At 42.4% G+C, this 26,996-nt stretch overlaps 1 protein-coding gene across 1 annotated transcript in view; it reads left to right on the top strand.

The window, feature by feature from the left end:
- Window positions 1-3,768: 3,768 nt before the first annotated feature.
- slc2a13a (solute carrier family 2 member 13a) overlaps window positions 3,769-26,996 on the top strand; it is an 80,889-nt gene continuing 57,661 nt past the window's right edge. Inside the window, exons 1-3 of the mRNA XM_072377971.1 lie at window positions 3,769-4,561; window positions 18,362-18,521; window positions 21,563-21,768. Coding sequence (XP_072234072.1) covers window positions 3,994-4,561; window positions 18,362-18,521; window positions 21,563-21,768 — 934 coding nt within the window. The 5' untranslated portion in view covers window positions 3,769-3,993. The remainder of the gene's footprint in view (window positions 4,562-18,361; window positions 18,522-21,562; window positions 21,769-26,996) is intronic.

Raw genomic sequence — 26,996 nt, 5'->3', positions numbered from 1 at the left:
GTTTTACTGAGTTTTTCTGAGTTTCTCTGAGTTTTACTGAGTTTCTCTGAGTTTCTCTGCATTTTACTGCGTTTCAGTGAGTTTCTCTGAGTTTTACTGAGTTTCTCTGAGTTTCTCTGAGTTTTTCTGAGTTTCACTGAGTTTCACTGAGTTTTTCTGAGTTTCACTGAGTTTTACTGAGTTTCTCTGAGTTTTACTGAGTTTTTCTGAGTTTCTCTGAGTTTTACTGAGTTTTACTGAGTTTCTCTGAGTTTTACTGAGTTTTACTGAGTTTCTCTGAGTTTCTCTGAGTTTTTCTGAGTTTCACTGAGTTTCACTGAGTTTTTCTGAGTTTTTCTGAGTTTCACTGAGTTTTACTGAGTTTCTCTGAGTTTCTCTGAGTTTTACTGAGTTTCTCTGAGTTTTTCTGAGTTTTACTGAGTTTTTCTGAGTTTCACTGAGTTTTTCTGAGTTTTACTGAGTTTTACTGAGTTTTACTGAGTTTTACTGAGTTTTTCTGAGTTTCACTGAGTTTTTCTGAGTTTCTCTGAGTTTTTCTGAGTTTTACTGAGTTTTTCTGAGTTTTACTGAGTTTTACTGAGTTTTACTGAGTTTCTCTGAGTTTTACTGAGTTTCTCTGAGTTTTCCTGAGTTTTCCTGAGTTTCACTGAGTTTTTCTGAGTTTCACTGAGTTTCACTGAGTTTTTCTGAGTTTCACTGAGTTTTTCTGAGTTTTACTGAGTTTCTCTGAGTTTCTCTGAGTGTTATTAATGCTAAAAACACTAATGATAAAAAGGAATGAGTCTCTATGCCAGCTGACGTCCTCTTTACTGTAAAATGTGTTTGTTATGTGAGGATAATACATATTATAATAAGTATTATACACTCAGACACGTATTATCTTCTGTTACAGCAGCCTGAAATGCAACATGATGATATAAAAGAAGACATCAGGGAAGCAGAGTCACTGGAAAATAAACCGTCTGGACCTGGTTCTCAGTGATGGTGAGTTGGATCAGAGATGGACAGACGGATCGGGGCTTCGTCAGCAGTAATGAGGGCGCTGCTCCGGTCCGTTTGGTGAAGCTGAGCCGGAAGGAGAAGCTTTCAGGTTCCTGCTCCATCTTTGTTCCAACCCTCACCTGAGCTCACAGATCTGGGTTCTGACCCAAAGAATGAGGTCCTGGATAAGGAAGGAGAAGCTTTCAGGTTCCTGCTGTCCGGTTTTGATTATGTTTTGTCTTGTTTTCAGGTTTCTGGGTTAATTTCTGTCACGTTAAGTTTCACTCGAGTCTCCTGGTTCTGTTCCACAGCTGCAGCTCATCACTAATCACAGAACTTAGCTTCCAGGTTTCACTCAGAGCAGAATCCTCACCTTACTCCATGGTTCTTGTTCACAGTTTTGTCAGGTCAGGTTTTGCCTCTTGGTTTTTCTTAGTCTGGTCTTGTTTTGTTTTCACAGTTTAAGATTATTATACTTTTTCTTCTTGCCTTTTTGTAATAAATCAAGTTTTTTGCCTGAGTTTGGCTCCTCCCTCCAACTCCATGTAACCTAGCAACTGCTCCATCTTTGTTCTTCCTCACCTGTGGTCACAGATCTGGGTTCTGACCCAAAGAATGAGGTCGTTGTTTCCTTCAGAGGGAGGCTGGGCCCAGCCTTAGAGATTGGGCTCATTATTAGAAAATATTGAAGAGCCGGAAGGGGACGGGTCCGAAAAGCTCCACCATCCAGGGGCCCGGGTCAGAACCAGAACCCACTGGAGGGATTATACATCCCATCCAACCTGGGAACACTTCAGGATCCCCCAGGAGGAGCTGGATAGTGTTGCTGAGGAGAGATGGATGGATGGTTTCCCTGCTGGACCTGCTGGTTCTGACCCGACCTCAGATAAGAGGAAGATGACGGATAAATGTTGTGTTTTCTCTCCTGGTTTTCACATGTTAGCAGGAATGTACCAAGTGTTCGGGTTTGTGGATTTTTGGTTCCTTTGTGGGGTTTAAATTCATGTTTTTTTTTATTCTAATTTTTCTTTGACCTTTTAGCATCTTGGCCTTTAGTTTTCTGACTGTCATCATCACTTTGTTCCATGTTCTGCTTTAGTTTAGTTTAACCTTCATCCTTTGTATTCTGTTCTATTCTTCGGTCCGTTGTGTTCGATTCTGTTTTTGTCCTGTTTACTTTCCAGATTTCCAAGTTTTTACTTGGTGTCATTGTGTGTTTTTAACCTTGTTTTGCATTCATGTTCCTCTTTAGCATGAGAGATGAGTAAATATTAAATTAATCTTATTAATTAAGAGTACCAGACAACAATGGGTGGAACCTGGGTGGGTGTGTTAGAAGCTTAAGTGAATTAATCTGCTCATCACGTCCACTTATTCATTGATATACTTCATGATATTTTATTTAGATTTAGTTCTTTCTTCATGGTTTCGTCTTAAGGATGGTGGGGCTGTTTTATTCTATCTTTTCCATTTTCTATATTATTTCCAGGGGCGGTTTATGCTCTCGTTCCAACAAATTGTAGCTAGCTAAAACCGTACAGCGCATCATGCAGAAGCAGAAGACAGGATGGAAAATAAAAGGTCTAAAAAGTTCAGGAAAAGAAGGAAATAATAAGAGAAAAGGACAAAAAATAAAAGTATGCCGTCGTGTCAGTGTCTCTGAGTATCATGCATGCAATGAAACGGATAGCAATAGTGTGAATTTGTGTGTTTATTAGCCTCTCGCTAATAATAGCTAAAAGTAGCAACATTAGCTATGCTATGCTACTACTGCATTAATTTCATTGTTTACCCTGATAAAGGCGATATGTGGTCAAAAACTATTAGCTTTATTCCATTAGTTCCACTGTGTTTACATTAAAACTTTAAAAACTATTGAAATTTTAATTATAAATGATAAAAAAACCCTTCCTGTAAGTGGAGCTGAGGCAGTTTTTCAAAGCTGAAGCTAGTTGATCATATTATTCATCTATATATCTTATTTATTTAATTATTGGAATAAATAGGTAGTTTATGTATGGGGGCACAACAAGGTAGGACCACTGATTATTTCTATGAAAAGTGAGCTGTTAGCTATGCTATGCTACTACTGCATTAATTTCATTGTTTACCCTGATAAAGGCGATATGTGGCCAAAAACTACTAGCTTTATTCCATTAGTTCCACTGTGTTTACATTAAAACTTAAAAACTATTGAAATTTTAATTATAAATGATAAAAAACTCTCTTCATTGCTCTCAGAGTTGGTCTGACCCGTCCTGTAAGTGGAGCTGAGGCAGTTTTTCAAAGCTGAAGCTAGTTGATCATATTATTCATCTATATATCTTATTTATTTATTTAATTATTTATTTAATTATTGGTAGGACAAGGTAGGACCACTGATTATTTCTATGAAAAGTGAGCTGTTGCATCTGTTTTAAAGGGAAAAACACGAGCTGCAGTACCGAGTTTGTCCTGTAGAGGGAAGCATTTCCCCCACAGGAGTCTGTGAGATGAATTCTGCTCTCATGCTGTCAGATGAGGAGTTTTACCTCAGAAATTAGTGTTTTTGTTCGTTATTAAATGGGTATAAAGAGCAGGAATGCTGCTCATCCTAATTCCCACACCTGAGCGCCTTCTTTCTGTCCTCAGCTCAGAGTTCTGCTGTTTTCAGTCTCAGTGATTGAGCTGAGATCCTCACAGTAAACGACCCGCTCTCTACACCACGCTTCCAAAACAATATGTCTTTGCGTCATGTCGACGCTGGTGGTGACGAAGAAGTCCACTACACTCCTCCTACCTCACCTTTCCTCTCCACTCATCCTCAACTCTCCCATCAGGACCACAGGGATGTTCAGCGCTGGAGGACAACTTTCCTCAGCAGCCAGCCTCGCGTTTTAAGGCGGTTTTGGATCAGCTGCCTCTAACTCCAGGCTGAGGGGCCAGATTTAGTTTGGTGTGTTTTTCTTTTCTCTTTTTAGAAGCATCAAGTACCTCCAACTCAGCCGCCTGGTTCTGTGTTGGATTTCCCATATGTCGCGAAAGCAGGTCGACCATGACTACACCCTCCGGAGTATGAGCAACCTGATGGGCGAGCGGTGGAAGAAAGTGAACGACGGCGGAGAGCGGAGCCTCATCAAGGCTCCGTCCAGCGCCAGCATCGGCAGCCAGGGCGCCTCCGCCGGGGCTTCCGCCGGCGCAGCAGCCGCAGCATCCTCCACCTCCACCGGGGACCTGGAGAGGGCTGCCCGCAAGCAGTTCCAACAAGATGTCACGCCCGGGTTCGTCTACGTGCTGGCGGTGTTCTCCGCGCTGGGGGGCTTTCTGTACGGGTACGACACCGGGGTGATCTCCGGGGCGATGCTGATGCTGAAGCGGGAGCTGGAGCTGAGCGCGCTGTGGCAGGAGCTGCTCATATCAAGTACTGTGGCCGCGGCCGCGCTCTCTGCCCTGCTGGGCGGCTTCCTCAACGGGCTCTTCGGCCGGAGAGTGTGCATCCTGCTGGCCAGCTTCTTCTTTACCGTCGGGGGTATCGTGCTGAGCACCGCTCCCGGAAAAGAGGCGCTCCTGGCGGGGAGGCTCATCGTCGGAGTGGGTTTAGGTAAGATGTTCTTATCAGCCTTATTTCACCTTTACATTTAGTTTTTGTCAAATAAAGTTAATAAAAAACTAAAACTTTTTGTTTCATGTGGACTAAATGAGTCTGAAATTGTATTTAAAACCTTTAACTCAGAAAAGAAGCTAAATAATAATCAGAATCAGTGATTTTTCACAAATGATTTGGGTGAAACTTTGAGGTTAAAGTGACATTTCAACTAAGTTTTAAAGATGGTTTCGGTGGGTTCTCTTCTAATCTTTGTCAGTGAAAATGTGCAGAATATTTCAGGGTTAATTTAACTTTAACTTTCAACTTGTTGCTGTGATTGTAAACCTGTAAAATGAGCTCACGCCACGTATTGATCATCGATACCAGGATTCAAACCTTTCTTCTGAATGAACACAATCGCACTCATTCTGACAGACGTACACAGAGGAATAAGAGAGTAACTATCAGGGTTTGCAGGCATCTAAAGAAACTTCACAGCTATTAAATGCACAGTTTGATACTAATCTGTTGGCAGATAAATGGTCAGTTGTTCTGGTTGCTGACATATTGGGTCAACCAGAGAAAGCCCAATGCTATCAGGCTGAAAGCGAGTATATTTTACCACCTATTGAACTGGTGGATAGTTTGGTCAATAAATGTCCTCCTTTACCCTGCTGGTGCAGTCCTAATGGGACGAGGATCAATCCAAAGGCAGCTGTAGCTGTAGCTGAGCTTTACAGGGAATGTGGCTTCGCTGACAGGCATCTCAGAAACTGCATCAGTTTGCAGGAGACAGTGTCATTTAAAACAGCTTTAAAAGACTGAGAAATGTAGAGATGTTCGTATCATTGGTTTTATTCAGGGTTCAGAATCAGCTGAAAGGTCTCGTTTGTGGGAATTAGTGACATCTAGTGACATAAAGTGCAAATTGCATCCAAGTGAAAAACACTTCACTTGCTGTTTCTAAGGAGGGTGAATTGAGGTATAAATTGTTTGCTCTAAAGTAATGAAAACACAACTCTTTAGAGACCTCCACTTGCATTTCTGCTGCTCATCTTCAGATCTCAGAGCTCTTTGTGGTTCGGTTCATTGCTGTTTCTCCTCTTTTTGCCTCGATGTTTGCAGTTACTCACAGCTGCTGACTGCACAGCGTGGTCTGGCTGTTCCACCGTCTTTAGCATCGTCATTATTCTAATTATTACCTTAACAGCACCTAGAAATGTAGAGATGTTCGAATCATTGGGTTTATTCAGGGTTCAGAATCAGCTGAAAGGTCTCGTTTGTGGGAATTAGTGACATCTAGTGACATAAAGTGCCAATTGCATCCAAGTGAAAAACACTTCACTTGCTGTTTCTAAGGAGGGTGAATTGAGGTAGGGGTGGGCGATATGACGATATTAAATTGTGAAGGATTGCAACGTGAAGACGATCTGTAACGATCTGTCAAACTGCAGAGATCTTCTATAAATTGCAGTTCTATGCTGATGCACCGACGCACCAGACGTGTGACATCATCAACCTGACCGACCAATCACAGCGAACTATGGGCAGTGACGTGCTTTCTTACCCGCCTCCTTGTTTGTGTGTAGCTGCATGGAAAGCTGTGGCTGAACGCCAAACGGAGGAGTTGGTCGCTAAAGAAAATTCCACCTCCATTATATGGAATTGGTTTGGATTTTCCGCAACTGATCAAACGCAAACAAATGTAATTTGCAAAGTTTGCACAGAAACGGTTCACATGTCGGGTGGCAACAGGACGAACCTGTTCAATCACTTGAAGAGGAAGCATCCAAACAGTATGCTGAGAGCCAAACAGCGAGGGGTCCGGCGGCACCGCAGGCAGCAGCTAGCGTAAGCAGCAGCTAGCGTAGGCAGCAGCTAGCTTAGGCAGCAGCTAGCTTAAGGAGCGGCTAGTGTAAGCAGCAGCTAGCGTAGGCAGCAGCTAGCGTAGGCAGCAGCTAGCTTAAGCAGCAGCTAGCGTAAGCAGCAGCTAGCGTAAGCGGCAGCTAGCTAAGATCAAAATAGACAACGATAGAAATAGGTAACAGAAGCAGTCACCTTTTATCTTGCAAAATATACGGTACCGTTCAAGATGGTAGGAAAGGGGGGGTTCGGACGCCTGCTTCAAGCTGCCCAGCCGAAAATACTTCTGCAACATTGTCTGTTTTTCATTTTTCAATTTAAGATTGTGATAAAATCGAAATCGTGATTTTATTTGAGAAAAATCGTGATATGATATTTTTGCCATATCGCCCACCCCTAAATTGAGGTATAAATTGTTTGCTCTAAAGTTATGAAAACACAACTCTTTAGAGACCTCCACTTGCATTTCTGCTGCTCATCTTCAGATCTCAGAGCTCTTTGTGGTTCGGTTCATTGCTGTTTCTCCTCTTTTTGCCTCGATGTTTGCAGTTACTCACAGCTGCTGACTGCACAGCGTGGTCTGGCTGTTCCACCGTCTTTAGCATCGTCATTATTCTAATTATGACCTTAACAGCACCTAGAAAAGCATCATATTTATCACTAGATTTGGTGGGTTTTCATTCCCACACGCTCCCAAAGCAGCCTTGCTTCCTTCCCTTCATGCATGTTCCCTCTCTCCAGTCCTTTTCCCTCTTCTGTGGATCAGTAGTTAAATCATAACTCTGCCTTTGATCAGAACTCGATGGTACTCCCGTTTTTATTGAATCAGCAGCTCTCGTGGATGTGTTCCATCGTCTGTATAAAGAGGTCGTTAAAGCTGACTTTAAAGGCCTCTGAAAGTGCTCATTTCAGTTATTTGTGGACCATTTCTTCTTTTTCGTCAACCTCAGGCTTAATTGTTTTGAGAACTACACCAAAGTAAAGAGGTTAGTGTTTACCCACTCAACAAATTTAAGTCCTTTATGACTTCAAACCACTTTCTCTAATGATTCTGGCTTGCGGTGCATATCAGCGCATTTGTTGCTGCTTATCTGCATTTTTCCTTTAAGTCTAAATGATGTGACAGTGACCCTTTGTGGTAGAAACGCTGACAGGAAAAAGATAATGATTTACAGCTGAGAGACGAAGATAAATCAAACGAAAGCATCGTGTTTTTCTGTCACTATTGACCACGTTTCAGTCTGTGAAAGAGGATTTTTCCAATTCAAGGCTGGAAAAAATCAGTAATTGGCAGCATGAGACAGATGGAAAATGAGCTTTAATATGTTCAGCTGCTTCTCTTTCCTCTTTTATTCTGCTGTACTTCTCCAAACTTTTCTATTTTTCTGCACATTTAGTTCGACCAATTACAGGAAATTTGACTAAAACAGGGAAGAGCTTCAGTCATTTAAAGCAAATGGCTGCCACTTTGTCTGATTTGAAGTAAATTGACTGTGTAATTTTGAAGAGGGTCTAATGGAACCTCTCTAAAGACAAAGGCCTGAGCATCAATAAGCCAGAGATCCAAACCTTCAGCTGACGGTGGCAGCACTTTGTGATGTGGACCAGATGAATGTGTAGATCCTGACGAGCTGCAGTTACACTTGGAAGGATTCATGTGAATTTGAATGTTTCTGTTGACAAGTTAAGGGAGGTTTTCTGCCCCTTTTCCAGGGATTTCTCAACAAAATAATGCAAAACCCTATTTTGCACATATGATGAAAGCCTGCCTGCAGTCTTGACCAACGGAGGGTGTGTGGAGAATTTTCTCATCCAATATCACACCTTATGCCATGTTGGCAGGGAAAAGTGGGACAAAATAACACTTTAAATGCTGCCTCACTTGGTTTCTTAAGTCCCCAAAAGCCTTTTTAGTGTTTTGAGAGGAACTAGCGGTTTTATAAAGAGGTTAAAGCTTCTTTTCAATGTGTTTCAGGCCTGAAATGGAAAAAAAATGGATGTATATTAACAAATAAAATGTAGTAATTGCTCCTGATTTTTCTAATTTCAACTCTCTTTCCAACCTTTTCTGATGTTTCACACAAAACCTTCACACAATTTATGTGAAAAAGTTCCTTTTGATAGAGGATTTAAGTGATTTGATAAGTCATGCTCCAACTTTAGCTGCTTGTTATGTCGAGGAACCTCCGATCTTTGAATTTACTTACCTATTGTAGGTGTAAACATTGATTACTTTCAGCTGTTGGTGTTTTTAAAGCGTAAAGGTTTTCATGCAGATGTCGAAAAACCACAGGTTTATCGAGTTTAAACTGAAATCTCAGTCCATAAATGGAATCTTTTGCTTTGTTTTGGCCTTGTAATGAAAATAAATGAACATATTTTCAGGAAATCCTACCATCCCTTTGCTAATGAACAAAGCAAATGTGGCAGCGACACAACAAGCTCTGATTGCTGATACAAGGAGGAAACTAAACACTGGGGTTGTTGCAGCCGCTGGATTCTAAGTGGCTGTTTCATGATAAGTGTCCCCTCCCTTTCTGCCATTACAACATTATCCCATACAGTGATCTTCATTAAACCGAGCATGCATGAACCAGGCCCTGATAGATAATGAGACACATTCTGGTATCACAATTAGCCGCTGGGGACACTAATAAGGCAAAACTTTTCATTGCCGTTAATTATCCCATCCGAAGCCTGTCACCGGCACAAGAACACGAATGCCAGTTCCCTGGGAAGCGAATTGCTTTGCGTTTTTTAACCGAACGCAGTTAAAAGGTCATTTGAGCTGTTTGTCAAACCAGGAAAGGCCACACACAGCCATCCTCGCAGAAAACTGTGGTATGTCTGCTCCAGGCTGGTTATTGTCGAGCTGACCTTTGCCAAAGCACACAGATTGTTGTGCGATACGAGCCACTGTGTGTCTGATTAGAAAGACTAGATTGAGCCAGACATTCAGGATTGATAAGAATTTATTGAGCAACTTGGTCACTTTGATAATTTTGCTTTTCCTATTGTTAATATTTTGTACATTTCTGCAAAGAAGGGTTAATCTTCTAGTGTGTTTTAAGCGAAAGTTTGCATAAAACAATTGGATTGATCGTCAGTTTTAGCATAAAAATGAGAGAAATAGTCTTTGCATTACAGGTATGTGTTTTACTGTCTGAAATCAGCTGCGGCTCAGAGAGATTTACCGTTGATTGATGACCACCTTCACAAATTAAGTATTTAAGACGACTCGGCTCGATCTTGGCAGGATGCGACTGCTCTGCTCAGACATAGACTTTGTGAAGTCTGCTGACCTTAATGTTTAATTCCGATTTACTGCTCAGATATGATTTTTTTCTTGGCCTGTTCACATGACTTTTTTTAATGTGGCCAATATCAGGTGTCAGTGTGAAAGTTTACCAGGGCTGTCATGATGTGCATAAGCAAAAAAAAACCAAAGAAATCACTCGGTACAAGGGGTCAAAAAACGGAAATGGAGACGCTGTTGTCTATTTACACTCAAACTTCTATGTCATGGAAGTGGGCAACTTAATAAATTAGCTGTAAGGAGAAGAAAAAGGCAAATTCTTCTGCTGACTACCTGGCTAAAATCTTCCATTAGCTAACTGGCTAACAGGCTAATGTCTTCCGCAAGCTAACTGGCTAGCATCTTCTGCTCGCAAACTGGCTAATGTCTTCCACTAGCTAACTGGCTAACAGGCTAATGTCTTCCGCAAGCTAACTGGCTAACGTCTTCCACTCGCTAACTAGCTAATGTCTTCCACTAGCTAACTGGCTAACAGGCTAATGTCTTCCGCAAGCTAACGTGCTAATATATTCCGCTAGCTAACTGGCTAACGTCTTCCGCTAGCTAACTGGCTAACGTCTTCCACTAGCTAACTAGCTAACACCTTCCGCTAGCTAACTGGCTAACGTCTTCCACTAGCTAACTGGCTAACATCTTCCACTAGGTTACATGCTGCCATTCCTACATTGGTCTCCAATTGTCGGAATGGCGACACTTAATTTTTTATTAAACGTCCCGCCATTCCGACACTTTTTTCCTCCTATGGTCGGAATGGCGGTATGTTTTTTTTTTTTAACATACCGCCATTCCGACAGTTCCTTTTAATAGCCTATGTTTTACCCAAAACATTTTACACTAATGAAACTAAACAAACTTTAATAATCTATTATCAAAATCCCCTGAAATGTCAAATATAAAAATACAGATATTAATGTAACTCTGGCGAGACTGAAGCTGATTAAGCAGAAATACAGTCAGTGACCTGTCACAGCAGACAGCTGGAGCGGAGCTCTCCACAGAGCCCATGCGTCTTTTGCCCGCTGTCATCATATGCAAAAGTAATAATTGCAATTACAGATATCACGGCTACTGCACAGGACATAGTTGCGAGCACTCTGCCTTGCCTTGCCAATAGGAGAGGAGAGAAATGACAGCATAGAACGTATAAAACACAACAAAATGCAGTAAAAACGTTTATTCATGTAATTCACGTGATTTATGAGTACTTATGGGAAGCGCGGATGGGCTTTGCACATTTGGCACAAACACACAGCTTTATACAGCCTGTTGATATCTTAAGGTCCTAACAGGTCACACCTGGGAGTAAATGTCATGTAGAGATTGTTTTTACATGACATTACAGCTGAACATATAGCTTTCATCCACAAACCAACGTGGGAGAGCCTGAAGACGCATGTGCCAGACGCACATAGGCATGCGTAAAACCAATTTTGACCACTTCATGCTGCATATTTGCTTTCTTTTAGTTAACTTTCGTTTCTTTTGGATTCTTGTGCGTGTTATGGAGCCGTTTCGGTCCATATTTGTAAGCCTTTTTTTCCTGGATTAAATTTTCGAAAGTTGAAACAAGTGGCATTTGAGTGTGTGATTGAAACACACCGCGGTCTGCTTCTCCTCCTCCAGTTGCCGAGACTTTGTGTTTTTAATAACGCTTGTCTGTAAACATGTGTTAAACATATAAATTGCATGAACAGAAAGAAGGGACTCGCCTGTTGAGTAACGCACATTTCCTTAAATTGAAAGCCTTGTCGGAATGGTGGGACGTTTGCATGTCGGAATGGCGGTATTTCGGAATGGGTGTTGCCACCCCGTCTTCCACTAGCTAACTGGCTAACATCTTCCACTAGCTAACTGGCTAACATCTTCCACTAGCTAACTGGCTAACATCTTCCACTAGCTAACTGGCTAACATCTTCCACTAGCTAACTGGCTAACATCTTCCACTAGCTAACTGGCTAACATCTTCCACTAGCTAACTGTCTGACAGGCCAATGTCTTCCGCTGGCAAAAATTCGACTGGCAAACATCTTTAATTGGCTTATGCGCTAACATATTCCACGTGCTAACATCTTTGCATTCGTCTATCATGTTAAGAAAAGACGAAGACATGCTGTGACTTCCGCCTGTGCAGAATTGTGGCGATTGTCAATTGAGAGTGGCCAAGAAGTTGCACGAATACCGATTTGACTGTTCAGACTGAGTTGCATTGCAAATAATCCAATTTATGACCATATACTGAAGTGGCCCAAATTGGAATTAAAAAAAGTTCATGTCTATGTGAAATTCAATTTAAAGACTTAGCAGATATATGGAGAATGGATGTGTTTACGTTAGAGGGAAAAATCCCCTGTGAATAGTTTCCATCTGTCTTTGTTCTGTAGATCTTATCGTCCTCTGCAGTGTGCTTCTTGTGAGCTCAGTTTGGTAAATTGAAACGGTTGCCTCTGATGCCTGCAGCCTCAGTCATTATCCATTCCCTCACACACAGACGAAAACATGCTTAACAAAAGGAAACGCAGTCAATCTCACACCGAGTGTGTAATTATATTGTCTGGCTGAATTATCCAGCAGTTGCAAATGCTGAATTGTTTTGTCCTTGGAAACAGTAGATGGGTCTGAATAAAAATACCGCCGTTAATTACGCTGCAATAGCGTTTCATTACCTGGAGGCTTTCCAGTTAATTAGTTGGTATATATAATTAAGTCACAGTTCTCATCTTAACAAGACAGAAACTAGACCTAATAAGGACTTTGCTGATGTGTGTATTACTGCTGTGAGGTTGAAATTACATCACTATAATGTCAAGTTTTCAGGATATTCTTTGTTTTCCGGCTTGACATTTGTGGATATTGAGTTTCCGAAACAGGATGCTAATTGTTATGTCTTATGCTTTTAGACAAGCAAGTCTGTGCTGGTGAAGTTCTGTGTGAAATTAGGCATACTTGGGACAATTTGATTAAGAAAGGGCACCACCTCTCCTGCTTTTTCCACTGAATTTAATCACAATGCACAGCGCTCTTTGTGCTTCTTTGGTGGTTTGGAGTTTTCTCTCCTCCTCAATTTGTATTTTCAAAAACCTGCATGTCTGCTGAGTGTCTCGCAGTGATGGAGGGTCTTGTGAAGTGTCTCTCTGATCAAATGAGTTTGTCCTGAGCTTTTTACTTTGTGCCTCGAGGCTGCCCTCATAAGACCAAGGCAGATACTTTGTTTGAGCATGTTGAGCAGCTTTGAGGCTGATCCCAACTGGACGGCGACTTCAGGCTCTGTTTGTGTATGCGTGAGCTTTCAAAGGAAGCTGAATGGGGAGCTCATTACCGAGAAAGGGAGAGCAGCTGTTTTTCGAAGGGACTTTTCAAGTAAAGTAGCAGTAAAACGCAGTTAATTTGGTTGTTTTCTGTGCAGTTTAAAGTCTCAGTGGAGAACAGAAGAGGAATATGAATGCATGTTATTGATCCATGTGTTTGGCCTTTGTGTCACTTCCATCATGCGTTTGAAAGCAGAAGTGCTGCTTGTTGGTGTAGAATCGGGGGGGATTTATGGAGATTTTCTTGGCTTTTCAAAGCCAACTTGTAGCAGGTCGTTCTCACCTAAATTTAACTGTAAATAGAAAGTGAAAAGAGGAGTATTTCTCAATTTGTGGATGATTCATTCTGAAAGAAAGAAGAGATGATGAGACTTCAACAAGAGCACTTTGATATGGGCAAGCAGCTCAGGTTGAGACAGAACAGATATGTGGATGTCATGAGGTGTTGTCCAACAGTTCATCTCAACAACTTACTGACATATGCAGTGAGATGTCCCCGTGTTTCCCTAAATTACCAAAGTGTCACCAAACATCACTGGAGAGGAGACGACAGCAAACAGAAATACAGTAAAAACAGCAAAATTAGATTAAAGGGGAACTTCGGTGTTTTTAAACCTTATTTCTGGCATGAAATCCGTTCATCTGCTCACAGAGAACAGTTTGGTGAAAGTCGGCGTCCTTCAGAAGATATTTAGATAACTGGAGATCCATATAACGGAGTGAACGGGGCTTAGAGGATGCAGCCTCTAAATAAGGCTTTATCTGTCTTTATTTCACCAATACTTTAATAAGAATGAATGAATGAATGAACTCCAGCTCATTCACTCCGGTAAGAACGTCCATCTTACTCAAAGTCGTCGTTCACGTTGTCAAAATCTGATAAATATCCTGCCATGTTGCACAAAACTATCAGCAGCAAACTCTGTGTGAAGTTAGCCGACTGTCACAGAGCACGGAGTGAATAAACTGTGCTGCAGGGGGGCGTGTGGATGAAGTGGTCCCAGTAGAGTGCCTGTGTAGAAATCCCTCCGTTAGCTCTCCTTTAGCTGCAAGTAGCCACATAACAGCAGCTATGAGCTAACAGAGCTATAGCACACGTTCATTCATTCATTCTTCTTAAAGTATTGGTGAAATAAAGACAGATAATGCCTTATTTAGAGGCTGCATCCTCTAAGCCCCGTTCACTCCGTTATATGGATCTCCAGTTATCTAAATATCTTCCCAAGGACGCCGACTTTCACCAAACTGTTCTCGGTGAGTAAATGAACGTATTTCATGCCAGAAATAAGGTCCAGGTTTAAAAATACCAGAAAATACCACAAAACTACATTTCATAAGACTCAGTTAAAACTGAAGAAACAGATGTTCCAAACAGCAGTAATACAATTTAATTTAACATTGATCGTACATTATGTTGCTTTCATTTCTATGAAGATCATTTATCCACCTTAGAAGGAATTAAGTTGCAGTCACAAGTGGGATAAAATGACATAACATTAGCGACATATTTACGTTTCATTATGATAAATACAGCACATAATACCATGTTTTATTGCCTTATAAAGCAAACATACACAAAGACAAATATTAGCCTGTTTGTACGTCCCACAGACAGGCAACATGAGCATTTAACTCATAAATTTTAGTCCAGTGTTTGCACCTTTTAGCTTCTTATATAATCTGCCTTTTATGGATTTGTCCAAACTTTGTGGCTAAGCTAAGCTTTCTTTAGAGACCTGAGACTTGAACAAAGACACTTTGATAAAAGGAAGCCGTTAAAGTTGAGACAGAGCAGACACATGGATGAGTTCATGTTAAAACTTATGGACACGGTGCAGTAACTTCTGGTCAAATTGTAAATATAACTTCTGATCTGAGCATCTTGATGCTAAACTTTGCAACAGAAAGAGCTTCCCTTTTACGCTTTAAACCAGTCATAATAAGTGATTCTGAGGCTGGATTCTAGAGACTCAGAGCCAGAAACGTTTATTTTTTATGCTCAATAAAGGGAAGTAAAGTGTACGGTATTTAACCTTTTTACTCCCCAGTAATCCGGTGATGTATTAGCTTTAATGAGCTCTGACATATTTTCTCTGTCACCACCTGCAGCAGGATGTGAGATGCAGATAATCCATTACTCACTAAATGTATCAACATCAGCTGTGCTGTCTCTCCAGCAGGCATACGGACAGTCTGTGGCGGCAGGCGGGGCTCGGATGGAGATATTCAAGGCTAAAATAATGAGGACAAACAAGAGAACAAGCTAATTTAAGTCCATCTTTGCACTTAATGTGAAGCCAAACATTGACTCCAATGGGGGACGTTAGTTTGGAGACTGTGTTGGACCCATTTTCCAGGTCTACTGTGACCTGTGTTATCAGTTTCCTTTTGTCTGCCTTTCAGCAGCATCTCCTGAATGCATGTCTCGCATGTCGGCCTGAACAGAGGCTTCATGCCAAAGAGCATTTGATTAGATTTCAGCGGTGATCTGAATCTCGGATTTCCGCTATGAGACGATAATCCTTTTTAGCTCTAACGAGGATAAAGACTTGGCTCTGAATCCTCGGGGTATGATTGCGCAGTCAAGGAACCACTTTACACAAGAGACGGCCTGAAATGGTGCAACAGTTGAACCGTGACTCCGTGTTTTGTCCACGTTTTGATGTTCTGCGCTGAAACGCTTCGGAGCCCAGCTTTGAAATGTCGATGATGGTGAAACAGGGAAAAAAAAAATGATATCCTCCCCTCGCTTGGTTATCGATCTGTCTTCCCAGCGCTGCCACAGTGTGGTGCACGCTTGGAGACGGTTCCCCGGCAAGTGGTCTCCATAGCAACGGGTAGCCACGTCGTCATGGCGGCGGTTCAGGGCAGGGTGTTGGCAGGAGTGAGAGGTGGAGGGGGGTGTATGGAGAGCACTGGCAGACTATTAATAGAACCTATCAGGAGCCAGCTGCAGAAAGCATCAGTCTCATGGCACCTTGTCTGACAAATCATGGGCAAACAGGCTGTTCTGCGCTCATATGAGCACGGAGGCGTGCACGTGGCTGGGTGCATCTGTGTGTATACGGTGCACGTGTGTGTGTCGGGGTATTGGACGTTTTCCAGATCAGAGTAGCACAGGACTCCTTTCTGAGATGGACTGTTTCTGGGATTTTCTCCCCGAAGCTCTTAAATAATCCGACATTATTCAAGAAGCTGGAAAAGCTGTGATGGAGGAACAAAAGTTATCTTTTAAAACTGTAAATACAAAAACAAATTACAGCTTAAAATCTCTCTCTGAGCCCCCCCTCTGCTCCTCAGACCGATTAAAGTCACATTCCACTTTAACTTAAAGTCATTTTCCTGCATCTCAGCTCCATCATGTAGACGTTACCAACCTTTTTTATCCACCCCCCCCCCCCTCAGTTCAGGCTCCATCATGTTTGGGACAGGTGTGAGTGGTTCCTCAGGTGTGTTTCACTGCTTCATCAGTGCAGGGATGAGAGTCTGAAGCTGTTCAACATGAGGAGAGAAGCTGGAAAACCAGAATAAACCATCAGAGACATCGGTTAGGATCACCAGCATCGGCTGTCTGGGAGATCATGAAGAAGAAAGAATGCTCTGGTAGGCCGAGGAGGACAGAAGAATCCTCACTGTGGGAAAGAAACATCCTCAAAGGCCCGTCCAACGGATCAGAACCATCTTCAGGAGGCAGGTGTGTCTCTGTCAGAGACGACTGTCCACAGAAGACTTCATGAACAGAAGCACAGAGGCTACACTGCTACATGCTAACCGCTAGTTAGCCACTGCTACATGCTAACCGCTAGTTAGCCACAGAAAGAGGATGGTAGGCCAAGGAGTGGCTTCAGTGGATATAAGTGATGGAAAATATCTCCAACAACTTGTTCTTTTAGGTTACTTTTCTGTAACTTAAATCCAGCTCATGGCTACAAACTAAACACATGAAATCATGACAATTCATGTTAGAATTCTGTTCAGATTCACACTACTGAGGTCCTTCTTTCTGACTTTATTTGGACTTATTGTGTGCAGCTCCTTTTGTTTCTATGAAGATCATGAAAACTACCACAGAAGGAATTAAGTTTACTTGTAATCACAAATGCGATAAAATTACGTAACGTTAGCAGCTTATTGTAGTTTCATCATGATTATTACAGGAAATAATACATGTTTTATTACCTCGTAAAGCAGCATCAGCCTGTTTGCACATCAACAGTGTTTTTTGTGTAATCTGTCTGTCGGATAACGATGGATCTGAAGCCTTGAGACTGAAAGATGCTTCCTTTAGAGACTGGAAACAAATCGATGGAATTTTATCATCATCTTCAGGTTTTCTACTCAGCTTTTTTTTCTGTGAAAACACAGATTTATGAAACATGTTTCTGTGCTGGTTTGGATGCTGCTTGAAGGACTTCTGCTGGCATTTATTTGCATGTATTATGATGCGTAACCATGGCAACATGAAAGTTGTCAACCTGTTGAGTTTTCCAAAAGCCAAATTAATGCCTGGAATAAGACCCCAAATCAAGATGAGCTGAAGAGGAAGCGTCCAGGATGCAGAGCAGGAACAAAATGGAGGGAAAGTTTAAACCATTTCTTCCTTTAATCATCAGGGGAAATGTGAGATCTCTGGTGGATAAAATGGATGAGCTCGGAGCCCTGATGAGGACACAGCAGGAATATCAGACAGAGACCTGGCTGCAGGAACAGCTCTAACAGCTCTCTGCTCAGCTTTAAGACTATCCGGGCAGACAGAGACTGCAGACAGAGCGCTAACAGTAAAGGAGGAGGATCACAGAGCTGGTTAACAACAGATGGTGGAATCCTGGACCTGGCTGCAGGAACAACTCTAACAGCTCTCTGCTCAGCTTTAAGACTATCCGGGCAGACAGAGACTGCAGACAGAGCGCTAACAGTAAAGGAGGAGGATCACAGAGCTGGTTAACAACAGATGGTGGAGTCCTGGAGCGTCTCTGCAGCCCAGATGTTGAACTGCTGGCTGTGAGTTTCTGTCCATGTTGTCTGCTGAGAGTTCACCTGAGTTACCTGCTGACGCTGTGTGTGACATCATCAGCTGAGTTGTTGCTAAGCAACAGAAACAACAGCCCAACCCACTGATGGAGACCTCTGAAGGTTCCTACCACACCTTCCTCTCTGCTGCACCTCAGCTTTCTACATGTTTGTCAGCTGGTTTATGTTTGATTTAATGTTTTTTTTAGATAATACCAACCTTCATCCTGCATGTATCTGTTGCCATTGAATCTGACACAAGCGTTTCCTCAGCCAATCAGCGCTCAGCAGCTCTAACTGTCTCTGTTTCTTGCTGTGCAGGTATTGCCTCTATGACGGTGCCCGTGTACATCGCCGAGGCCTCGCCGCCCCACCTCCGAGGTCAGCTGGTGACCGTTAACATGCTCTTCATCACAGGGGGACAGTTCACCGCCAGCCTCATCGACGGCGCCTTCAGCTACATGCGGCGTGATGGATGGAGGTCAGAAAACACGAAAAACATGTAACACAGCTCGGTCACAACATTAAAACATCCGAAGTTCCACTCTTCAGAGGCAGCATCGCTCTCCATCTCCCTTTATGGCGACCACATAAAGCCAGAAGCGGCCATTATGGCTCATTCAAAATGTCAGGAAGCGTTTACTGCGTTGTGCGGCTCAAAGATACCGACTCCTCTGTTCTTTTAATCGTCTTTCTGCCTCTGTTTGCGTCCCGTGTCACGCAGGCCCACAGCCTGCAGAGCGTTTGAATATTGAGCGGCGAGACGCTGGAGATAATAATTGTCCTTTTCTGAAAGGATTTGCCTCAGCAGCAGTTCTGATGGCTGTGGCGGAAATTGTTCAGAAAGTCCTAGATTGGTGTGATTCATACGTGATAATAGCTTTTTGGGAGACTCTTATTGGGTTAGAGCATGAAGAAGCTGCCTGTGCTGCCTCACATTTCTGATCGTTTACTTCATTCTTCTTCTTCTCTCTCTGCCACGCAGCGGTTTTCACTCCCAGAGGAACCTGTTTTCCTTTAAAATCAGCGGCTTTGTTTTAGATTTAACGTCACTTCAGGACCAGCTGTGCACGTGTTCTTCAGCACTTTATTGATCCACATTCATGAGCGCCATGTTCAACAACTTATTAATTAGTTTGGACCTTCGTTTCAGAGTTACAAAGAACTTCTTTTCAGAGTTTTTATAGTCCGTCTTCATTGTGTTTCAACAATACAAACCAATTAAAAGTTAGATCCCAGAAACGCTGAAGATCTGTAATTATTTTACAGAATAATCCGTCTCCGTTCTTGCTGAATATAACATTTCTGTCCTCACTCTCTGAATCTTTTCAGTGTTTCTGCACCGTTTGGGTTCTGTTCGGTTCTCCTTTTTGGACTTTATTCTTTTCTCTGTTTATTTTCCCTGTTTTTCTGCTATATTTCTGTGACCTGATTACTTATCAGTGCATTTATTCATTCTTTATGCATTTTATTTCAGTGTTTGATCCCTTTTATGAGCCTCTGTTTTATCAGAATTTAGATTCTCTTATGGTTTCTTTCTCTAGTTTTAGCTTCATGTGTTAATTCTGTTGGTATTGAGCATGTTTTCCTTGTGTTTCCTGCTTAGTTTTAGGTTTATTCTTTCAGTGATCTGTCATCAGTGCATTTAACTCCTCGGTTTCTCTCAACCGTTGACCTTTCATTCCTGATAGTTTCTTTATTTTCACCAGGTGTCAGGACCTCGAGTGTCGTTTTCAAAGTCAAGAGTCTTTATTAACAAAACGGCAGGTTGAGGATCTCCACAGAGCAAAAGAAAAAGCTGTGAAACTCCTGAGCACTCTCTGAAAATGATCAAACCAAACCTCTTCACTCTTGGAGGGGAAACTGAAAGGCTATGAAAGATAATAAATAAACTCTCCTGCTCACCTGTGGAGGCGGACATGAACAAAAGAAGCTCTCTAGGAAAACAGAGGCTCTATAAATCTTAAACGATTAACTTTAGGCACACCTTTATGTCAGATACCTCATGGACTCAGGACACAAATGCAGGGTCAGTTCGGATTCAATGAGGTTTATTTAAATAAACACAAGTAAATAAACACAGGAAGGCAAAATAACTGGCTGTGAAAACCTCAGCGTAGAATTTAACAAACATAAATTCACTCCACACTGGGAGGAAAACAAAAGGCTGTGAACAGTTACAAAATAAGGTCACACACTCCTTAATGAGGCGGATTTAAGCCCAAAGACGCACTCTTCAGAAACAGAGGCACTATGAACGTTTAAAAACTCAAATCTCTCCAAACGGGAGGAACAAAAACAAAGCTACAAAACTTACCGTTATAATAAATAATCTAGACTGGGAATAAATTACAAAGAAAACGGCTCTGCAGGAGAAACGCTCGACTGGAGGCTCGAGGGAAACAGGGAACATGGGTTTCAGAGGCTAATGAGAGGCTCAAGAATGAGACTCACACAGGACAAAGGGAGACGAAGACTATTTAACACATGAGGATCAGAGGAAACACTTTGGGAATCAGGGAGGACAACCAGACACTGGACAGGAGGAAGGGCAAGATACCTGAAACGAGAGGAGAAGTCAATATTTCAAAATAAAACAGGAAGTGACGAGAATATATGAAACAAAACCTAAATCCTGACACTTTGAAGAACGAAAGAAACACAAATCAAAAACAAAAGGACCAAAAACAAAGCTACGAAACTTACCGTTATAATAAATAATCTAGTCTGGGAATAAATTACAAAGAAAACGGCTCAGGAAACAGGGAACACGGGTTTCAGAGGCTAACGAGAGGCTCAAGAATGAGACACAGCACAGGACAAAGGGAGACGAAGACTATTTAACACATGAGGATCAGAGGAAACACTTTGGGAATCAGGGAAGACAACCAGACACTGGACAGGAGGAAGGGCAAGGTACCTGAAACGAGAGGAGAAGTCAATATTTCAAAATAAAACAGGAAGTAACGACAATACATGAAACAAAACCTAAATCCTGACACTTTAAAGAACGAAAGAAACACAGATCAAAAAGATCTTAAAGAATGAAGCACAAATCGTTCCACTAACGGAGGTTTCTATGAAACATTGACAAATACAAAACCAGGCTGTGAAACTTACTGTGAAAAAACTAAAGCTACGGCTAAAGATTAAAGATTAAAGTACAACAAATAGTTTTCCTCAGTTGTTACTCCATCCTGTCTTTGATGAAACCTTCAGTTAAGTTTCTGTCTGAACAACCTTCCACCGGTAACTGCAAATGTCGAAGGTTTTTTGGCTCTTTAGCTCGGAGGAAATGTTTTTTTCTCACTCAGTTTGGCACAAAGTGGAGAACCACGAGCCGTCCTTGCTTGGAAAGACTAACCCTTTGGTGGCTGCTCCTTTTATACCCAACCCTGACACCCTCACCTGCTGGTTGGAGAAGCTTCCAGATCTTTGCTTGTATTCCTCTCTTGTTTATTAGCGTAAAACATTAAACTCAACACAGCTCAAAGTGACATGGTTGCTTCTCTCCGCCCTCAGGTACATGCTGGGTCTGTCCGTGCTCCCCGCTGTGCTCCAGTTTATGGGATTCCTCTTCCTGCCGGAGAGCCCTCGCTGGTTAATCCAGTGTGGGCTGACCCAGAAGGCCCGGCGAGTGCTGAGTCAGATCCGAGGCAACCAGAACATCGACGAGGAGTACGACAGCATCAAAAACAGCATCGAGGAAGAGGAGAAGGACAGTGGAGGTGAGGGGGGGGAGTTCAGTCCAGGCTGCACAAAAAGACACGAAAGCTAATAACGAGGATGTGCTACAAACTCAGGGTGTCCATGAAGGACAATAAGCAGGTTTCCACTCCACAGTGAGGCAGAATAAAGTTTATTATCTCACTGAGGAGCTAGAAATTAGTCCCAGGAATATTTAGAACAGAAAGTCTAACCGTTGATTTCCGTAAAAATTAACCAAAGTCCCACTTTCAAAGCAAAGCAGAAGGAACTATTTAAACTGCTTTAGCTGTCACTAAATGCAGGTCTGATGCGATGTCTTCATCGTTTCATCTGAATCCCAAATGTCTGTGAAAGCCATGACCTGGTAATGATTATCCTGATAAGTAGCATCAAAATGTTAGAGTTAAAACCTCAATTTAACCTTGTTACTGCAAGACGGTAAAGAGCCGAGGCTCAAGGCGAGCTTCGGGAGTCAAAAAGCTCTGAAAAGCAGCTGAGGCTCAGGAGTTAGTCTGTCCAGCTGTCAGGTGTCAGATCTCTGAGCTGCGACTACAGAAAGCCAGGCTTGTTCACATAGCTCCCAGATTCCCAGCTGAGTGACCTCTTGGCCAAGGAAGTCTGGATCTTTGGAGGCACTCAGCTAGCTTTCCTTGGTGCTTCAGAGGGCTTCGTGTCCATCTAATTGTAAACTCTTGGCCAGTAAGCAGCACCTTTCTCATGCTGTTGAGCACCATAAACTGAATGTGTTACCATTCTGTATCATTTCACCTCCTCTGCTTTGGTTCAACCATTTACAGCTGATTTACCCACATAACTGCTGGTTAGCATATTAGTTAGCATTAGCATATTCGTAGATCCCCAATGAATGAGGGGAAGGAGAAGAGTCGGCGCCAAGCCATTTTAAGACTGAGAGGGTGTTTTTGTGGCAAAATCTTTGAAAAGTCCAGTTTGGTGGAACAGAAACTAGTTTTTAAAAGGATTAATACCTGCCAGAATGTGCCTTTAACACTTCCTGTAGTGTTATCTCTTAATGTGCCGTTCATAAAGCCGTGCTGTGGGAACTCAGGCGGGAGAAGAATGTCGTTAACACCTCACATCGGACCGAGTCACGACCCCGAGGCTTTTCAGCCTTTGATGTCCTCCTGCGTGAGGCTGATTAGGCCGTTTATACTCTCCTCCTGCTGTGATGTGAAGTCTGAGAGCAACAAAAAGTTATTCAGCTGCTCTGCTGCTTAACATCGGCTCCTTCAGTCAATCAAATGAAACGGTGTCGGCAGCCATGAGGTCTGAAGCTGCAGCTGGAGGCTGTTGTTCTCCTTCTGATACCTTTGTGCTTCTGTTCTTCACAGTGAAGTAAATGTGTCCTCGGGAGAAAACGCCGCCTGTGTCATAGTGCGTTGCTGAGTCAGCTGACCTTGAAGTGTGTGCAGAAAAGGTTGGAGTTGGTGTCAGAATATTGAGACAAAACTGAGAGTTTTAGAGTGTGTTAACCTGCTGTTGATGAATCAGTTTCCTTACTTTTATCATGCATTTTATTTGTTGCACACATCAGATGCTGTTGCACTGTTTGTTGCCTCAAAGTCAAGTCAAGTCTATTTGTAGCATCGGATTTATGGCTAAATTACAATAAAACTGAGTTATTCAGCTCATGGAACAAGTTTAATCCGACAAGGATTGGATTAAAACCCCGAGATAACTCGAACGTGCCTTCGGACGACAGCCGATCGGATCGAGCGTTCTGCGCATGCGCCACATTTTTTCCCGTGATCGTCACCCGGAAGTGGAAGGAGACGATATTACTGTTGCTGTCGTCAGAAAGAAAGAAACAACGCGATGGAGAATGCGCCGTTGTGCATCTCTGTTCCATAACCAGCTCATCACAGATGGAGAGGGACGCAGCTTCATCTCGCTCTGCGTTCGCCATCTTTCTGAATGCCTGAGTTTGTTGCTGTTGGCGGTGAAGACGTCAACAGGAAGTGGCTCTATTAGCGATAGCTGAAATGGGGACAGCGCCACCTATGGTACCGGGGTATGACCTGCTTTGTGCCAGTGATTCCATTCATTCACCGCCATATATCCAAGGATAATTACCCTCAGATAAGGAGCAGAACCCAACTATAGCTTCAGTTAATCTCAGCATATAAACCCTCTGACTGTTAGCTTCTTGCAGTGTTGTCGAAAACATTTGAGACGACAAATATCAGGAAATACTGATGTTAGGCAGATATTTCTGTGAATCCCTGTTTATATCCAACATATACTACTACTGTCAAGGAAAAAAGCTAAATATTTCTGAATTCTGGCCGTTACAAGTCAGGATAGCTGCATGAAATAGTGATATAGATGGATTGATCAGTTACTTCAGCTTTAGTTTAGATGACTTCACCACTTAATGTTAACTCGCTCTTTGGAGCCGGAACAGAAACTTTCTCCGGTTCATTTCAGTTGAGTTGATGAATTTAATCAGAGCTCAGGACTGATTGTGATTTCTGATTAAAGAACCTGCTGAGTTTATACAGCGCCACCTATGGTACCGGGGTATGACCTGCTTTGTGCCAGTGATTCCATTCATTCACCGCCATATATCCAAGGATAATTACCTCAGATAAGGAGCAGAACCCAACTGTAGCTTCAGTTAATCTCAGCATAAACCCACTGAGTGATGCATGTAACAGTCTGTGAGAGTAACTGAGACGTGCAAAGCACTGACGAATGAATGTATAACATGAGTTTAACAGGGAGGTGGTGGTATCATGGTTGGGATCTGTTTGGCTGCATTAATCAGTGGAGCAACTGGTTCTGAATTATACCCATAAATTCTAAAGGAAATATAAAGGAATATAGATACAGATGGGGTGGACATAGAAGGAGTTCATTAAAATAAGTTGAAGTGTGACGATAGATGAAACAAGAAGCTGGAAATCTCATATAAAACATGTACAGAAAGTTTCAAGCAGCATTTCAGACCATAAATCAGTCCAGATGCTCTGCTGTTCGCTGGTTTCACCGGTTTAAACTGCACAGATTATCTAAAAGCAGTAAACGCCCGATAATCTGGTGACGTGGTTCTTTAAAGAGACGGAGGATGCAGTTTGAGGCGTTGAATATAAAACATCATCTGAGTGACGAACTGAAGCAGTGTTTAAGAAGAAGGAAGGGCTCTGAGCTCTATTTACACCCCCTGTATATCTGTTAAATATCTAGTCTATCAATCTGTAAATACGTGTATCTGTTGGCTTTTTACTGGAGTTACAAAACAAGTAAATGTGGCAAACTGTAAAGAAGTATTTATGATACAAAAGGACATGAACAGGAAGTAAAAGTGATGATTATTAGGATTATTATTTTTAGGATTTCTTTATTTTAACATGTTCAAAGTAATTAAATCAAATTAAATCCCAAACACTACATATTCAACACCCAGCTTGTGTTGTATTTATAACTTTATCAGTGAACCAAGTGACCCAGAAGCTTACATTTAGGTAGAAATATTACAGCCGTAGATATAAAACTCAGTTTCCTGTTAATCTGCTGATTCTTTATTGGGAAAAGCAAAGAGTTCATGGAGATGTAAAAGAAGAAAAGTATGAGACAGGAGAGGGAAGGAGACTGGATTCATCCTGCTAATAATCAACATTAACAATAGAGACCGTCGTGTCCCTGGAGCTCACTGAATCAATACATCCTGAAGATGAGTTTTAATCACACAGATGTTTCAAAGCAGGGGAGCGACCCTCTTCTGTGAGTCCAGTCGTTTCTTTTCCATTTCAGTGTCTGTCCTCTCAGTCGGTCTGCATTCGTCATCGGTGACCGAGCGCCTGCAGGACGCCACTTCACTCAGCCTGTTGTCATGTTGTGGTTATCGCTTGGATTCAGTGTGAAAAATGAAGTCTGCTGAACCCAGACTTTTAGGAACGCTTCGGCTCCTTCTTTTAGCTTGAATGTGTTTCTAATTAAGGGGGCAGATATTTTTCAGACAAGGGTCTGGAGAAAAGGGACTGGACTAGACTAAACTGGACTAGACTGAACTAAACTTGACTGGACTAGACTGAACTAAACTGAACTTTACTGGACTAAACTGGACTAGACTGAACTGGACTGGACTGGACTGGACTGGACTAGACTGAACTGGACTAGACTAGACTAGACTGGTCTAGACTGGACTAGACTTGACTGGACTGGACTGGACTAGACTTGACTGGTCTAGACTGGACTAGACTGAACTAAACTGAACTTTACTGGACTAAACTGGACTAGACTGAACTGGACTGGACTGGACTGGACTGGACTGGACTGGACTGGACTAGACTGGACTGGACTGGACTGGACTAGACTAGACTAGACTGGTCTAGACTGGACTAGACTTGACTGGACTGGACTGGACTAGACTTGACTGGTCTAGACTGGACTAGACTGAACTAATCTGAACTTTACTGGACTAAACTGGACTAGACTGAACTGGACTGGACTGGACTGGACTAGACTGAACTGGACTGGACTGGACTAGACTTGACTGGACTGGACTGGACTAGACTGAACTAAACTGAACTTTACTGGACTAAACTGGACTAGACTGAACTGGACTGGACTGGACTGGACTGGACTGGACTAGACTGGACTGGACTAGACTAGACTAGACTGGTCTAGACTGGACTAGACTTGACTGGACTGGACTGGACTAGACTTGACTGGTCTAGACTGGACTAGACTGAACTAAACTGAACTTTACTGGACTAAACTGGACTAGACTGAACTGGACTGGACTGGACTAGACTTGACTGGACTGGACTGGACTGGACTAGACTGAACTAAACTGAACTTTACTGGACTAAACTGGACTAGACTGAACTGGACTGGACTGGACTGAACTTGACTTGAATGAACTAGACTGGACTGGACTAGACTTGACTTGACTGGACTAGACTGAACTAAACTGGACTGGACTGGACTGGACTGGACTGGACTAGACTGGACTGGACTGGACTAGACTAGACTAGAGTTGACTGGACTAGACTGAACTAAACTGAACTTTACTGGACTAAACTGGACTGGACTGGACTAGACTGAACTTGACTAGACTGAACTGGACTGGACTGGACTAGACTTGACTGGACTGGACTGGACTGGACTGGACTAGACTGAACTAAACTGAACTTTACTGGACTAAACTGGACTAGACTGGACTGGACTGGACTAGACTGAACTTGACTTGAATGAACTAGACTGTACTGGACTAGACTTGACTTAA

Source organism: Leuresthes tenuis, unplaced genomic scaffold, assembly GCF_036924035.1.
Source record: "Leuresthes tenuis unplaced genomic scaffold, fLeuTen1.0.hap1 SCAF_23, whole genome shotgun sequence".
NCBI classification, from domain to species: domain Eukaryota; kingdom Metazoa; phylum Chordata; class Actinopteri; order Atheriniformes; family Atherinopsidae; genus Leuresthes; species Leuresthes tenuis.
Note: the sequence above shows the minus strand (reverse complement) of the source record. Positions and strands in the feature narration are given on the sequence as shown.